This window comes from Motacilla alba, chromosome 1A (assembly GCF_015832195.1).
Source record: "Motacilla alba alba isolate MOTALB_02 chromosome 1A, Motacilla_alba_V1.0_pri, whole genome shotgun sequence".
NCBI classification, from domain to species: Eukaryota; Metazoa; Chordata; class Aves; order Passeriformes; family Motacillidae; genus Motacilla; species Motacilla alba.
In genome coordinates this window covers 37,645,440-37,661,862 of record NC_052031.1, presented here as the reverse complement: position 1 = coordinate 37,661,862, position 16,423 = coordinate 37,645,440, and the positions used below count along the sequence as shown (strand labels likewise).

Here is a 16,423-nt window from a genome sequence, read left to right as displayed (position 1 = left end):
TCTAGAAATTCTGGTTCTGAATAGCTTTGAGGAGAATGAGAGCATGCAAACTTCCAGTATTCTCTTGCAACAGGATATCTACAAGTAGACGCAAAGGTTCTCCTAAATCACTTAGGGAGCTTTTCACAATTTGACAATCAAGGTGAATAGATAGTACATATCACATCTGTGTTGCATATTTAAAACCCTAGGTTCATAGGTTCATCTGAACCATAGGTTCAGATGGTGAAAGACAGTAATTCTTAGTTAATTTAAAAATCAAATAGTGTTTAGTATTCCGAATTTTTTTTCTCTATGAATCTTCTAGAATTCAACTGAAATTACCATCTCTGGAAAAACAAAAATTCCTTCCAGCTTTTAGTTATGCTACAAGTAAAATAAAAATACAGGGTTGTATCTCTGGACCTGTTACCTTCAGGTGCCAGAGAGGTCAAAGGGATTTTGAAGGTTTGCAACACCTTGCAGAACTGCTTAATTTGTTACAGGACAAAGACATATACATTTTATTAATTCATATGCCTCTTACATGAACAAGGTAATATTATGTAATAATTAAGACAACTTGTATTTTTAATGGTTTTTGTTTATTATATTTATTAATTTAGTTGCAACCACATTAGGCAACATCTAAGGTGACTAATACAGCAGAATAACTGAAGCAGCAAAACCATTCACTCTTTGACTTAATAGGAGACATCAAAAGATGTCATCAAAAGACTATAATTTTCAGACTCATCTGGACAGCATTACTGCTAATAATAAATTTGCTGAAACAAATAGTCTTCCCTGGGTTTATTTAACTGAGGAGGATTCTTAAGTTCTTGTTTGCTGTTTTGAATCAAATATATGAACAATTTAAAAAAAAAGTATGCTCAGGAAGTTCTGTGTCTATCTAATATTGTGGAGGTAACATTATAAGATTATTACCATTGACAAAATATTGTTTTAAAACATTGTCTCAAGATTCATAAACATTGCATTTCTTGGTTCAATATCAAGGGAAAATTAAAAGGAAACTCTCTCACTTGTTATCATTAATCTATATTTGCATGCTGTTCAAGACAGCTGGAGCTTGGTATTTAGGTGCAAGTGATTTGTGTTAAGAAATTCAGCTTTCAGAAGAAAATCTTGTTATTTGTTCTGATGATTTGTTTCTCTTACCTTCTGCAGAAAGACCTTGGACATTTACGCCTCTGGCTGCCAGAAAGCTAAGGCAGACATCAACATTCTCAATCTGCAACATGAATAGAAATAACAAGCAGGATAAGACTATTTTACAAAACACAGAAATGTTGGGAGAGGGGAAAAAAAAAAAACCAACAAAAAAAACTGCTCAGGAATGAATACTTTACATTCATTGCATACTACAGCTCTTTATCAAAGTTTAGCAAGAATGATTACTGCTAATTGGGGAATCGAGATAAAGCTTTCATTGTCCACTTTGGTGCTTAAAAACAATTCACAAATGCCCAATCCAGAATGGCATGTTGGCAACTCAGCAACCCACCTAGTTAACATAAAACTGGATTTTGTATGCTACAAACAAGCAGCAGGGAAAGCACTCCTAGAGAATTGGACACTGAATATATGTCTGGAGAGGTGAGCAGCTGAGTTTACTAAAAAAAGCAAGCAAAAATGGTGAAAGCAAAGGTACTTGCTTGGGACGATGTGGGGTTCTGTGAAAATATCACTCTCTTTAGTGGTTGTTCCTCTAATTTCTTTCCCTCAAATAATACAATAAATAAATTTGATTTATTTAATGCTTATGCTCCTCAGAAGAGTTTTTGCTTAGTAAAGAACATGGTGCTGCCTTCTCTCGGTGATTTAGAAGAAATCTACAGCTACCACAGAAAGCTTTACATACAAAAATGTAGCCTAAATACAGATCAATAAAAGGACAGAACTTCTGCCTCTAAAATGAATAATCACAGAATTAGACAGTTTTCATGTGTCTAATAGATGATGGAGACAGGGTGTTCCAAAATGTTCTCAAGTCACTATCCTCAGCTGAATACCCCAGTCCTTCTAGGACCTTTGAAGGAATGATCAGCTATAAACATAAAAATTACTATCTTTGTATACAAATATGCTGCTATGAAAACAGAAAAAATATGTATAGAGAGGTGTTATGTTTCAAGTGGCTTCAACAGGTTTGATTTTAAAACATTATTTTAGGTTGATGCATTTATTTCAAGGCAATTAGGACCACAAAACTAAAACAAAATTTGAACAATATATTTTAAATGCCTATTTTCATTGGAGACCATTGAAAATAAAGCAAAGAATATTCAACACTAAAAACATACTAAAACACTAGTAAAACACTAAAAACATAAAGCTGCAGTAACTCAAGTCCATGCAGTTATTTTATTTGAATGTTTACACATTTCACAAAGTCTCATGTCAATTGTTTTCAATCATCAAAACATAAGGGGTAAATTCACTCCTTGAAAGAAAGCTACTCAATCCTTGGCAGTATCTTTTCTCACCTAGGAAAGTCTTTGACTACTGTCATCTTTCTACATTGGAGTTCTGGCATTGTTGTCTCGAAATGGTAGTAGCTAAAAGGATATAAATATTCTTTTTACTACTGACCCTAGCAATATGTATTACGAGTTGAGGACTGTCTTGGTCCATGGGTATAAATGTATAAATTTATAAATACCTGAAAAATATTCAGATCTGCTCTTCAAGAACAATAAAGGTCAATACACTACTAAACACATTTTAGAAGTATTTTCAAACCTTGATTTCAAGGGCATACTAACATTTACAGTGAATGATAAACGATTTTTTTACTGAGTTGATTACAGAAGAAAACCAAAACTCAAAGTCTGCCGTTAAACTAATGAAATTTGCTAAAAAATTGGGGTCTACCATAAAGCTTTCATAAATCAGTTTGGTGGGTGTCACCAATTTGCACAGTTTAGAATGTGAAATAATCATCCTAAAATCAATGGGATTACTCCAGCTCTGGTCCAGCACAGTCACTGCAGAAAACCAGGCATTAACTGTCATTTTCTTAAATGTTTACACAGTTTTACACCAGGAAAAAATCCCAAATTACCTAGGTCATTTTGTTAATACAGAGACGTGACACAGCTAAATCAGTTGCAAGTTGGCTGTGGCTAAAATAGGAAGATCTGATTCTTCCTCACCTCCTCTTTCTCCCAGGTGTGAGGGCCCTACTGCAGCTGGGCTTCAGCGCTTCCCTGAGTGCACCAGGAGCTGGCTCTGCGCAGAGAACTCACCCAACAAAAAGGCAAAGGGATTTCAGTCATTCCAGTTTCCCGTGCAGCCAGAGAAGCGCAGGAGCCAGCAGAGGGGAAGGTGTGTCCCAGCCTGAGTAAAGCGTGGCTTGGGAGAGGAAAGGGGAGGTGGGAAGGAGGGACAAGGCGGATGGTGCCACTCCCGGTGGTAGTGGAAAGGCACTGGGCTGGCTCAGCCCTGACATTCAACCAAACCCCTGCATCAGTTGAGAAAATTGTGCACATGAAGAGAATATTTCTACTCAAACTTTAAACAATGTCAACTACATAAGAAAAAACTTTTAATGGAAATTTCTGTGCTCTGAAAAATTGAAACGAAATGAAGATTTGGTGGGCTATTAGCTGCATAACTCATTGTGTCTTTGGACTTTCAAATCAACCACAATGCAGTAGCAATTACTTCAAAGATGAGAAATTCTGCTCTGTAAGTACTAGAAGGCAAAGGGGCGGGGGGGGGGGGAAGAAAAAGAAAGAAAGGAAAATCAGAATCAGTACAGTGCATCAGTAGCAATCATCTTTAACTGGAACAATATTTCCTAACACATATTCTAGTTTAATCAAGTGTTTTTTGATAATGGGCATGTCCCCTCTGCAGTAGTTCAGGAGACCACAGATAGAACAACATTGCAGTTCACTGGAGCATATTTAAGCCCTAATGTGAAAACATCTCAATATCTATCTGCAATACCAAATAATAACCTACTACCTAAACCTTCACATACATTTAGTGAATAATATCCTATAGTAACAGTACCTGGTTAATTTATGTGTTTACTTTTACAACATGTGTCTTTGAAGTCATGTCTCTTAAATTCTCAGAAAAAAACGAATCATTGCCACTAACACCAATGACTCAGTATGCTGCAGAACTACAAAGCAAATTCTGTTTGGCTTCAGAGTTTACCAAGAGAAGAGTTCACAAACAGAAGCCCTGAGTCCAAAGTCACCACTTTGGTAGGGGTGTATGAAGCAATAGCAGCGGCCAGCTTTCAGACAATAGACTGGGGTTGCACTGTTAGCCTTATAATAAAGTCTTGTTTTGACTTGTGAATTGAGCAAGTTTGGTGTGGCAACTCACAGGCCCATAATACCCTGAAAATGTCAGAAAACAACTCTTGCAGTCAGTTCTCTGATAATAACTGCAGTTACTGTACAACTCTCAGAAACTCTTAGGGGATTCAACAAGACATGCATTAATACATTTTTGGATTATTTTCTCTTTCTTTCCACTCCAGTCTAGAAAACGCTTGCCTTAAAATTGTCCCATTTTGAAGCTCTCAGTGTGTCTCTAAATATTGTTTTAATTACCTACTTCTTGCCCTGGCAAACCACAGTTATTCTTTGAACTCAAACCCAAGCAGCCCCAAACACTTTTTCTTCAAACTCACTCACAGATGAGAGTAATTTCGCAATTACAAAAGTTCCAAGAGATTTCAAGCAGCTTCTATTCCTCAGTACTGTTTCAATCAAGAGTGGTATGAATTCCTGAAGTCCGTGTTTATGTAAGTAGTTATTCACTGGGGTAAACTCCCCCTAGAGCTGACACTGTGTGTGTAGAATTGTGCTGCTTATATATCAGTGGCTGAAGATCTTGTGGTGTAATACAACATAGACACCAGACAAATTTTGTACCTTACATATGACCACAATTCTGTAGTGAATTTTGCTTGCAAAAAGAACTAGTTTATAGCAGAGATTATGTTTATCATTACAGTGAGTTGTATCACGAGAACTACAAGGTACTGTAGCAGACGATATCGCTCATTACAGTACAGAATTCAGGATACACAGATTGACTCCAAATCTTACGTATCATGACAGAGAAGAGTCTCAAATTTGCAAATTTGTTTGTACAGGTACACGTTGCCAAGATCAGACTGTTGCTGTTGATAGAGTTCTCCACTGCTGTCAATCTCTGATTTTTATTTTTTTCCAAGGCTCTTATTTTATATTAAAGATTCCAAAGAGTGCTGCAAATAAATGCAGCCCATTGAATAGCAGAACTTCAATACTAAAAACTTGAACAACTATAAGTAGGGTAAATAATTAACAATATAATAAACCTTCATTGCCGTATAGACATTTGCCACTTAGCTATTCAATTAATCATGCTGAAAGTCAATCAACACTACATGAAATTGCTTTTCAGAGGTAACAAAAACCTAATTTGGAAACCTAATCACCTCTTTATTAAACTCAAGGATATTATGTCAAAATCTGAAATGTAGCTCCAGTATTGTGAGTAAAGATACACTTGGCAAAGATTATGATAATTTAGGAATTAATTTGTGGACATCATCAGGTAGATAACCATTTGATCCTTTTTAAGCCTAATAGGTTATGCTTACAATATATTAAGCTTTCTTCATAAATCTGATCCTTTTGATAGCATTCATACACATAGCATCATGAAAGAAGCACCTGGGACACCTAACATCATAAATATTAGTGATCTCCACTATATTTTAAAACTGATATATAAGAGGATACAGTTCATATGATGATGTAGAAATAAACAGAAATGTCACAGCTCTGATAATATTAATAGATTAGGTAGCATGCAAAGAAGATATATTGAAAATATGCTGACACATATGATACTGCATAGTTGGGTAACCTGCTTTTGAGTGAAAGCTATTTGAAATTTATTGTCAGTAATAAATCACTAAATCACACTGGGGGACTTCATAGTGGTAGTACTTAATACCCAGCTGACTTACAGGAAGAGCTCATTTGTGGGATGTACTCACCAGTGACTCAACACATAGAATATGTCTATTTATTCCTATTATTTTTGCTGTTGCCAAGATTAGTTTTCATCTCCTTTGTCTGAAAGACACTTTCTTCACAGACAAAAAAATTTAATTGTGGGATGCTCATAAGACATGTAATTATGGCTAACACAGCATTATGTTTCTCTGTGTGTATAAGAAGCTCAAAAAATATCTTGCTTTGACTAACTCCCTCTTATTAAGTTTATGACACTATAGTTTACAAGAATACATAGACACACAAGTTACTGTTTGCCTACTTGGAGCTGGATTCTTCCTGAAGAATGGGACACCTTTATAAAAACAACAAATGACTATAACCACACAAAGTTTCTACACATACATGCTCTTAAATACTCTTGATTATTTTGGCAGCAAAAGTAAAACAATAATTTCTGTTAGCACTTCATTCAGGGCTATCTTTTACAGTTCTGTGTGTGTGTTTTGACATTCTGATTCGTGACCCAGTTCCCAGATAAAATTTGGCAAAGGATTTTCCCTGTAGAAGTTTCCTAATGTTGCTGACGGTTGATTAAGGACATCCATGGAAATAATATTCCACAGAAATCCAGAGAATCGCATACATACTCATTTTCCAGAGAACAGAAACTCCACAAAACTCTTCAGTATTTGATACTTTTTTTAAAAATTACAAATAATAAATAGTACTCCTTTGAGATTGATATTAGGGTACAAGATAGTATGTGTCACAATAAATGTATTTCAAACAGACTTTACCAGCATGTTTCTTCCTAAATGTCCCCAAAGTATTAACCTGAGTTGAGAGACATACATTTGAATTTTCCTCTTGCATGGATATTCATCACTAATACAATTTGTGGGGGATTTAAATGAACGCAGAATTATAAAATATATTATTGTTGTTACACATCTCCTTCTCTTTCAAGTTCTGGAGCACTAGTAGAATCAAAATCAAATAAAATTCAGGCCTCACAGGGAGCAACCTGGACTCTAAATATTTACAATTCACATGTTGCATAAAATTATTAAAAATTAAAGAATGTAAAAGCAGATACTATTTGTCTGATTTTAATAGAAATCAGTCATGCAAGGAGACACATGAGCTTTTGCGATCTGGTTGCTTACTCAGTAGGCGAAGTGCCAGTGATCTGGTCTCAACTGCAGTTTCTAGAAAGATCAGAGATTCAGGCAAGCAACCAAGACATCTTCATAAGTAAATAAAATAATTTTTGATGCACATGTTGGAGTTGGTATGAGAACTAAACTTTCCATATAGATTTAGCTATACAGAATGCTCTGGAAGACACTGAAAGGTCTTTCAAGGTTGAAATGTCCTAAACTCTGATTTTCCGGTGTCTAATGGCAGTAAGAGAATTGATCATGTACACTCTCACAAATACATGGTTAATCCTCATACACACACTACCTAAACAGACTATTTTTTTGACAAATGTATAAACTTTCACAACCTGCTATGCCCATGGGTGTTCTCAGAGATTTAAAAGGACAGGTTTATTTCACTTTCTGTTCTTAAATGACTCATCCATTGCACACATTGTGACCTGTTGACAACTCACTTGGTGTGTGGAAAACACCCAGATTTTCGGTTTGCTTTGTAATTTTGCTCCTTATGGGTTTTCTTCCCAGCCAGTTTCACTACTTTGTATTTATGTTCTGCCAGTCTTTAAAACAAAGAGCTAAAAAGTTACAAGACAGAGAAATAGAAATAGAAAATAATTGCTGCTCTGTAGTGCCATGGTTTCAACCACAGTTTTATACTCAGATTATTTAACAAAACCAGGCTTGATAAACCAGGCTTCCTAAACTAGGCCAGTGCACATTTAGCTTTTTTAAACTATGTACAAATGGACATGTCAAATACTTCCTTTACCAAAAAATAAACAAGCAAGTCAAGAACTTGCTCCATTTCAGCGATAATGGAATACACTAGTAATGAATATGCTTGCTTCATACATATCTATATGCACTATGATTTTTTAAGGCTGAGTATTGGGTGCAGAAATACATTTATGATAGCTGACTTACTCTGAAGAGGTCCAACTGAAGAGGTCAAAAGCACCATCCAGATTAAAACTGGTATACAAAAATGGATTACCCAGTCTCATGTCCTTATCCACCTGCCTATCCATTCTTAAAATGCTGCACATTCAACACTGTTTGGGAGTCAAGGTGATTCTTAAATGATTGCCTAAACAATATTCAATAGTGAGAGTTCCCTATTTTTCACTATAAGACAGATGTTCAGCATGTCTGAAATTCTGCTCATATCTTTATAAAAATGTGCAACTGGTAATATAATTAAAATATTAAAAAACCCTTATGCTTTCATAACTGTACATGTCCTGTGGGATAAAATGTATCTAATCCATAAAAAGTATGCAATTATGATTTATTTGTAAAACACATGGTAAGATTTATTTCAATTATTTGTGAAAGTACCAATCAGTAACCTCAATCATTACAAGAAACACCTTCTATGCCACATAGTCCATTCCATTTGCCACTGTTGTTGATTTACCTGCTTTCTGTGAAAAACTGTCAAGAAAGTTTACTTGCAAAACTATCATACCATTTTCACTACACTGTAATGTTGTATGTTATCCCCAATAGCTGATTAATAGGTACTCTAAAAGGGAGGATCCTTTTTCAAATTTAGGAGTAGAGTTTCAAAGGGCACAATGTGAAGTAGACTCATATGGGCTCATTCTGCAAGTATTATAATTGAACTATCACAAGCAAGCTGATTATTTATATATATATATATATATATCTATATATCTAGTGCAGTTTAAACCATTTTAATCACAAGTGACAGAAAGAGATTCGCTTTCTTGTCTCTTGCACATTCATAGTTGTATATCGTTATTAACATGTAAATGTGTTCATACTAAATTAATTACAGATTTTTAATTTTAAGCAAGACTGTCTACAAGTTGTATATTTCCACCAAGATTCCTTCTGAAGAAGTGTACAAAGTATTACTATGTAATTTTTAATTTTTTTTTTACTAATACTACATAATAAGGACACTTTGAAGAGTACAGAATACACACAAATTCTTCCAAATCTGAAAGTAAATGCAATGGGAAGAAATGTGGCCCAGAGTAATGCAAAACTTATGACTCTTCTGAGGAAGCTGCTTAGTTTTAAATTTGCAGTTTCTGTTGAAGATGCTTGCATGGCAGGCTGCATGTTATACAGTTCCCTTGGCCACAGACTGCTGAGACTGAGTGAAATTTGCCATGAATTCTCAGTTTCCTATGCAGAAATGGGGAATATCAAAGAAAGGGAAAATTGGCAGATAAACAAGCTCTCAAAAATCATGTTATTTATTTTCTGGTAATTTATTTCTTAAAAGGTCCCACCATGGCAGCTGACTGGAATAACTTCTTGTGACTATACTGGAAGGTAATGTCAAGTTTCCAAGGGTGGTGTAAATTAGAAAACCCACCCAGACAAAACAGGTGTTAACAGTCCTGCTGGGAGATGTTTCGTGCATTCTGCTGACTTGCGGTTGCACGTGGCCTAGATTAAGGCACATTCCATATTTCTATCAAAATTATGACACATATTAGGGGGTTAAGCAGAATACACTGACATGCAGACACATTCAGCTTAACTCTTTTGTAGCAAACTCCTCATTATTTGCAATAAAATAATTTAAGGAGCATTTAATAAAAATCTCTATCAGTGAACCATGTAGCTTGATTCCAGAAAACTGTTCCAAACTAAGCATTGACTTTGCAATAAGAGACCATACATGCAAATTAAAAACTGATTTACTGGAGGCATCTGGGGAGAATTTTACCTTAGAGAATAATAACTACTGGTATGTAGAAGGCCTCCCAGGCAAAAATTTTTAGGAAATGATACTGGAGTTATTTAATTATTAGTTATTTTTTGAGGAAAAAATGAAAATCTTATTTAAAACTGAAATAGCTTGCACTTCCTTTTCCAAGAGATATTAAGGAACACGCACATCAAATTCTTCCAGAATACAGTCCAAACATGAAATATGACCAGTAAAACCAGAAATGTGAAAACAAATTAACTTCTCAAGTACTTGGAGAATTCAACAGACATATGTACTGACCTGCTGACAAAAGAATGTATGAGGTCATTACTGAGGTCAAAGCATAAGCTGGGGTGTGTATTGTTTTTAAGAAAATGGTACAGTGGGAATTAGATCCCTTCTGGCATAAATTACTGTCAGCCCTGTCAGGAACACCAAAGCGATAATTAGTGCTGCAAATTTTTCACCTAGGTCTTCACTTGGTGCTTGGAAACCTTAGAGTGAATGTGAGATAATTTCTGTAATAGCAAATACAGAATACAGTTTGTTTGTTTGTTTGTTTGTTTGTTTGTTTGTTTCTGTCTGTACACATCAGCAAGTTAATTAATAATTTAGTTACTCTAAATAAAAAACAACCCTAATCATAATTTTTAGATGGCCAAACAGATTCTTATAAACATATGCTGGTCATTTTCTTGTAAAACCAAAAAAATGCTCTATCCACAAACACAAAAAACCCTCCACCATGTAAGAGAATGTTGTGATAATGGTGTGAGCTTGCTTCTCAGCAACTTTCTTTCAGTTTCTGGTCTTGTCTGCATTTGCTCTCCCCATTTGTATACAGTAGTCTCTGCAGCAGACATTGTAAAGCACAAAATACAGTAATGGTAATTTCTGAAATGCTTTTGTGCTACTGTAATAGAAATTGTGAGAAGAAAGTTTTGGATTTTTGATCGGAATATAGTGCTGGGTTTGAACTCAGAAAACCATGGATGTATTTCAATACATTGCACAAATTTCTTAGAAAGCTTATGGCTGCACAGCAGAATGAATCAAAAGAAAAGACAGGGCAAAATTCTTTTCCAGTGTCTGCAAATAACTTGCTACTTCATCTCTATAGGCCTGAGGCCACCACCACCATGAAAGAGCCTTATACATGGCCTAAGAACACAAAATTGAAGATAAATACTACCCTGGGAGGATCTTTTTTTAAGGCAACGATAAAAAGAACTGTGTGTTTAAACACAGTGTTTCTTAAAGCAATGCTCTACTCTAGTGAGCCTTTTAACTATTTTTTTTTAAATTATGCAACACTTCTGAGTCAGCAAGGTACCAGTGTCTAAATATTTATGGAACTTGGCAGCTTCTGAAAACTGGAGTGCAGTGTGAAAAAGCACGCTTCTTTAAAACAGAGGAGCTTCTCTCCATTAGGTCAAAAGGGAATCTACAACAGAGTCTTCATTTATTAGATTTAATTAAACCTTTGAAAGAATTCCAGTTCTGTCCTTCACCACTACTTAATGCACAGCAACTTCATTCAGCTCACTCAAAAAAGCAGCTTTTAGAAACAAGGGCAGTACAAGAAGTGACGGAATGAATCCTTTAAAAAATAAGTAAACAAGTAAACTACGAGGCATTTCACTTCATCTCTTGAACTTTGCAACTGGAATTCATCCAGATGCACTGCGTGCTTTCTGAACCCTCCCTCTTGACTGCACCAGAAGTGATAATGCTACATCTTGTGCAGGAGAGACACTAACAGTTTGCTCCTATCCATCTGGCATTTTGATTTTATAAACATTCTAAGCTTTTTTAAATTAGATATATATATTTTTTTTTACCCTGGGAATAGTTATGGAATTTGTAGAACATACAGTATTTGTAGAACACTGAGCTCATCAAATGAAAGGGATAAAAAAATACTTGTTATTAGCACCCTCTAAAAGTACAGCCCAGAGTTTTCTGTAGGGCTAATTTTATGTGGCTGGTCCTCCAGCTGGAAATTAAATTCCTTGGGAAGATATGCATTAGAGAACATAAGTTACTAGTTTTCCTCTATGTTTAGTTTTCATATTACTTACTCAAATTGATCTAAGCCCTAAAGAAAAAGACAAGAAAACCTGATGGTGACTTGACATCACAGGTTATTAAAACCATTCAGGTTAAACCAGATGTATTTAAAACCCACAGGGCTAATACAAGAGACTCACATTCAGGCTGTCACTTTTGCTAGTGTACCTGAGCGTTGCATTTCAAACCACGTTTAGCATACATGGGAATATGAGGCCATGTTTTCATGCCATGCTTCTAAACAGCTTTCATGCTTGCTTATCTCTGCCCTTTCCTCATAACTATGGTAAGAATTTTCCACATTTTTGCAAGATCTCAAGTCTAGATTCTTGGTCAGCGACAATAAAAGCACCTGGAACCAGAGAAGGCAGTGGGATATCTGCTTGTAAGCTCAACAGGGTCAGATTTTTTTTCTTGACTTCTCAGCCAAATGCTATAAGAGAAATATCAGAAGTGCTCAAGCCTATAAAATGAAGCCTTAACAAGCACTTAGGGCTTGTTGTCACATCACTTCCAATTGTAGCCAGTGAAGTGTAAAGTGTAGGAGGAAACAATTTTTTAAATAGTCATCCAAGTGTTTTAAAGCTCCAAAATACTGCCACTATTACTTGAAAAAATTAAAAAAAGCATTTTAGAGGGGCTTTAGAGGGGGCACATATCTTCAAATACATTAATTCACACGACGCAACAATCTAAATATTTCAAAACTGTTTATGCCAAGAAATCTAAATAGAAGCTTTATATATACAAGAACTGTGAAAACACCCTTGCACATGTGTTTACCCTGGAGTGTTACTGCTGTCTGCCCATGCACTAAATAAGAGCTCTTACCAAAAGAAAAACAACAAACACCTAATTTAAAGTTGTTATTGGGAGAAATTACTGAGAAAATCTGTTTGACAGGCAAAATAGCTCACGGGGCTGGGATGCTGGTTAGTTAGTTATGTGCACAGTTAGAATACAGAAGACTATAACTGTCTAACTCCATGAACTACTATTTATGAAAAAAAAAATAACACGAACTATCACATGCAAATAGGTCTCAGTTCTTAAGTAGGGAAACCAAGGGATAAAGAAGATTCTTGTGGTGCTTTTTTCCCCTAGAGGAAAAAGGCATTTGTACAGTCCCATTGTAATTCCAAAGAAACAGTGAAGAATCAAGAGGCATGAATAATCAAACTTCTAATCAGCTGCCAGTACAAGCCTAAATAAAATATAGTCTAAGTGTTGTAGAATTAAAGACTGTCAAAAGCTACAAGCTAAAATACAAATATATTTCACTTTCAGGAAGACTTTCACATCCACCTTTCAGAATTTTGCGGGTTTGGTGTTAGTCCGGGATGCCCCCGAAAGAGTTTCTTGGAACTGCATAGGTAAACAAATGCTTTAAGTTGATATAAACAATCAAAAAGGCAAAAACTATTTGTGAACAATTTGTGAGATTGACTATAACATTGTCCCAGAAAAAAAAAAATTAAAAAAATCTTGGACAGACACTGAAAATGAACCATGAACCCTGCCCAGACTAATACATATCCAGACAGCAGGCCAACTTAAAATAAGTTCAACTCTAAATAAGTATACCTCTGATTTATGTCATGTGGTCATCTGTTGATCATATGGTTAGCAGACTCCTCAGACTAGGAGTGTTTTAAATAATTACTGCACATCACATAGCTGCCAAATAGATTACTATATTTATATTTATATTTATACTATTTATTTCTGCTGAAACAAAAATGGTTGTACTGTATTCTAACTATTTATGTATTAAGTTTCAGGTCATAGTGGATTTAAACAGACAAGTTACATTAAAAAAATAAGGAGATTGTCTTAATATTTTAATTCACTTGATCAAAAGCCTTTACATGAAAAGGGATTAGCTAATGCTGTTGAAATAAGCAGTCTTTGTGATAACTTGCTTGTTCTACAGTTAATTTAAGCTAATTTACCCATCTTTGCCTCAATACCATTGCCTATAATATGGTCACCAGCTGTAATAAGTTTTATATTTTGAGTTAACATCAGTATTTAAGTTCAGTTCAAAAATTGTCTAAATTTTTACTAACACAGAATTTCTGGTGCCTCATGCTATCTGGTGCCACTTCAGAGTGGTCAGATCCATGGCTCTTGACAACAGGAGCAGGCTGCCAGAGCACTTATTTCAATGAGTTAAAAATCCACGACTGCTCTCCATCTGGTCCCATGGCTGTGGACATGACAGTGAAGGACATGAGACATTTTCTGACAAATATAGCCCGTTTCATTTTGACATTTCACGGAAAATATGGTGATTACAACAGCAGTGCATAAATATATACTGAAAGAGCAGGCAAGGAAGTACATTCTAACTCCCTAGCACTGTAACTTTAGATACTGGGGTAAGAGGAGGAGAATGTAGGGAAAAAAATGCCAGGGTCAATTATTCTTTTCAAGTTACCCCTCACATTGTCATTCTCAGAGAGGGAATATTGACCTGATGGACCACGGCTGCATGCTAGTCACGTGTGCCAGCAATAGCACATAGGAGACAGGCTGTAAGTAGAAGGGATTTGCAGCAGGGTTCAAAGAGGAGTTTGTTCTTGGAATAAAATTAAGGGCAAATAAAAGCACAAGGTTAAGCGGGTTAGTGTGCATAAAAGTCAAGGAACTCCAAAATGGTGAGTATGTAAAAGACACTGTAAAATCAAGCAGATTTGGCATTCTTTCCATGAAACCGGCTCACACTAAGCTGCAGCAGATGCAGGCAGCTTCTGTTCCGGCAAAGATCAAGGGCAGAGTGAGAAAATACATCTGGACAGATCACAGGAGTTTCAATAGGCACCTACTTTCATTCCTTCTCTTCCTCTTCTAACACTGTAATTGTATTACATTCTGGAAGTAATGCAATACTGCCAGAAAAACTCAACAAATTTTTGAGGCAACAAATTTTTGATATTTTACTTTCTAAAAGGAGAGCAGGGATAGGGTGTCAAGACTTTCTAATGTACGTCATAACTTTAAATGTAGTAAGACAGGATAAGTTTTGCCACATTAGTCTGTAATTAACGACTAGATTGCTAGGACATTCTGTGTTGCTTTATTAGCCTCATGTCTTGCAGTCTCTTTGCTGTAAGACCAAAGTTTTAAATACTAGCTATTGTGGCTATGTAGAGTGGCTAAAAGATGACTGAGTGACCAGTACTGTCACCTAGGCATAATGTACCACACAATACCTCCAAAAGCTCGATGATTTGTTGGATAGTGTTTATTTTAATTTTAAACATATATAAGTGGTTAAAATTACAAGAAGGGTGTCTTCTTTCTTCCCTTCTGCAGCTAAATGCAAAACACAATACAAACCTTGATCCACCCTAACATTGCTAATTCCTTTAATTACAATGGAAGCCACAACTTGCTGCTTTCTGGCACCCTCTGCTGCTTTACACATTACACCACAGTCAGCATTTCATGGACAGTTGCACAGTTCCTGTGTCTCCATTAAAACATCTTCCCAGTAATTGCATTATCCAGCCTAACCAAGTAAAAGCTGATGATGCTCCTACTTGGTATGTGCCCTCATTTATTATTTGCAGATGTTAATGCTTAATTCTCAAAATCTGTCTAGTAGCTCTTTTCTAAACTTAATCTGGACTCACCCTAAGGAACTGAGATATTAGTTATGGCAAATGTGTGGAAGAGTGGCCATCTCATGCTCTCACAGATGCCCAGATAATACAGAAATTCCAAGAATTTAAAAGCTCCCACAAACTTTAATTCACAAATGAGAGGTAGGGGGGCTTAAATACCTTTGAAAGTGAATAAAATCACTGAGAATGCAATCAGAACTGCACAAGGTACTTTACAGAGATGCACGGCCATTATGTGTGAGCCACACACTAAAACACACTGTCACATTGTTTCTCAAGAGACTTGCACGTTACTGAAGCTTCAGCATTCTCCACTGTCAGGAGAGGCAGTGGCAGATTATTTTAGGAAGAGGAATGAGTGAAAGGCCTGGGTACTTCACCTCAATGTTAAGAAATGTTCTTTTGTGAAAAGTCTACCTCTCTGTGGAAAATCAAAGCTCCACAGATAGAGAAAAATAACCTTCTCAAAATAACATACAGCACTCAAAATTATGAAAGTCTAAGCAGAAGTGGGAGTGGTTAGAAAATATTTAAAGAGAAGTCCTCAACTATAACTATAAGAGAACTGGCATTTTGCCACAGTTCCAAAATAATCAGACATTTGAAAAAATCTAGAAAGCTGACAGAATCTCAACGTTACCAGAAAGCCTTGTTTGGTTATACTGTAAAATAAAACCGCTTCAGATACATTGTTTATTTTCTTGTTCAGCTTAAATATGCATTTTTGCTGTTCAGCTAAATATCACGCACTTTCTTCTCTATTTTTAAATCCAGTAAACATTCTGGACATTCCTGGTATTTATAACATACTCTCCCTATAGAAGATGATAAAAATACACCATCATGTAGCAGACATATTTACTGTAATCCACTGCTGCTATCTGGGAA

General features: G+C 35.7%; 1 protein-coding gene across 12 annotated transcripts in view; it reads right to left on the bottom strand.

Moving 5' to 3' along the window:
* NAV3 (neuron navigator 3) overlaps positions 1-16,423 on the bottom strand; it is a 509,706-nt gene that overhangs the window by 156,498 nt on the left and 336,785 nt on the right. For all 12 annotated transcript variants that reach the window (XM_038153422.1, XM_038153423.1, XM_038153424.1 and 9 more), the window contains one exon: positions 1,162-1,234. In XM_038153422.1, coding sequence (XP_038009350.1) covers positions 1,162-1,234 — 73 coding nt within the window. The remainder of the gene's footprint in view (positions 1-1,161; positions 1,235-16,423) is intronic.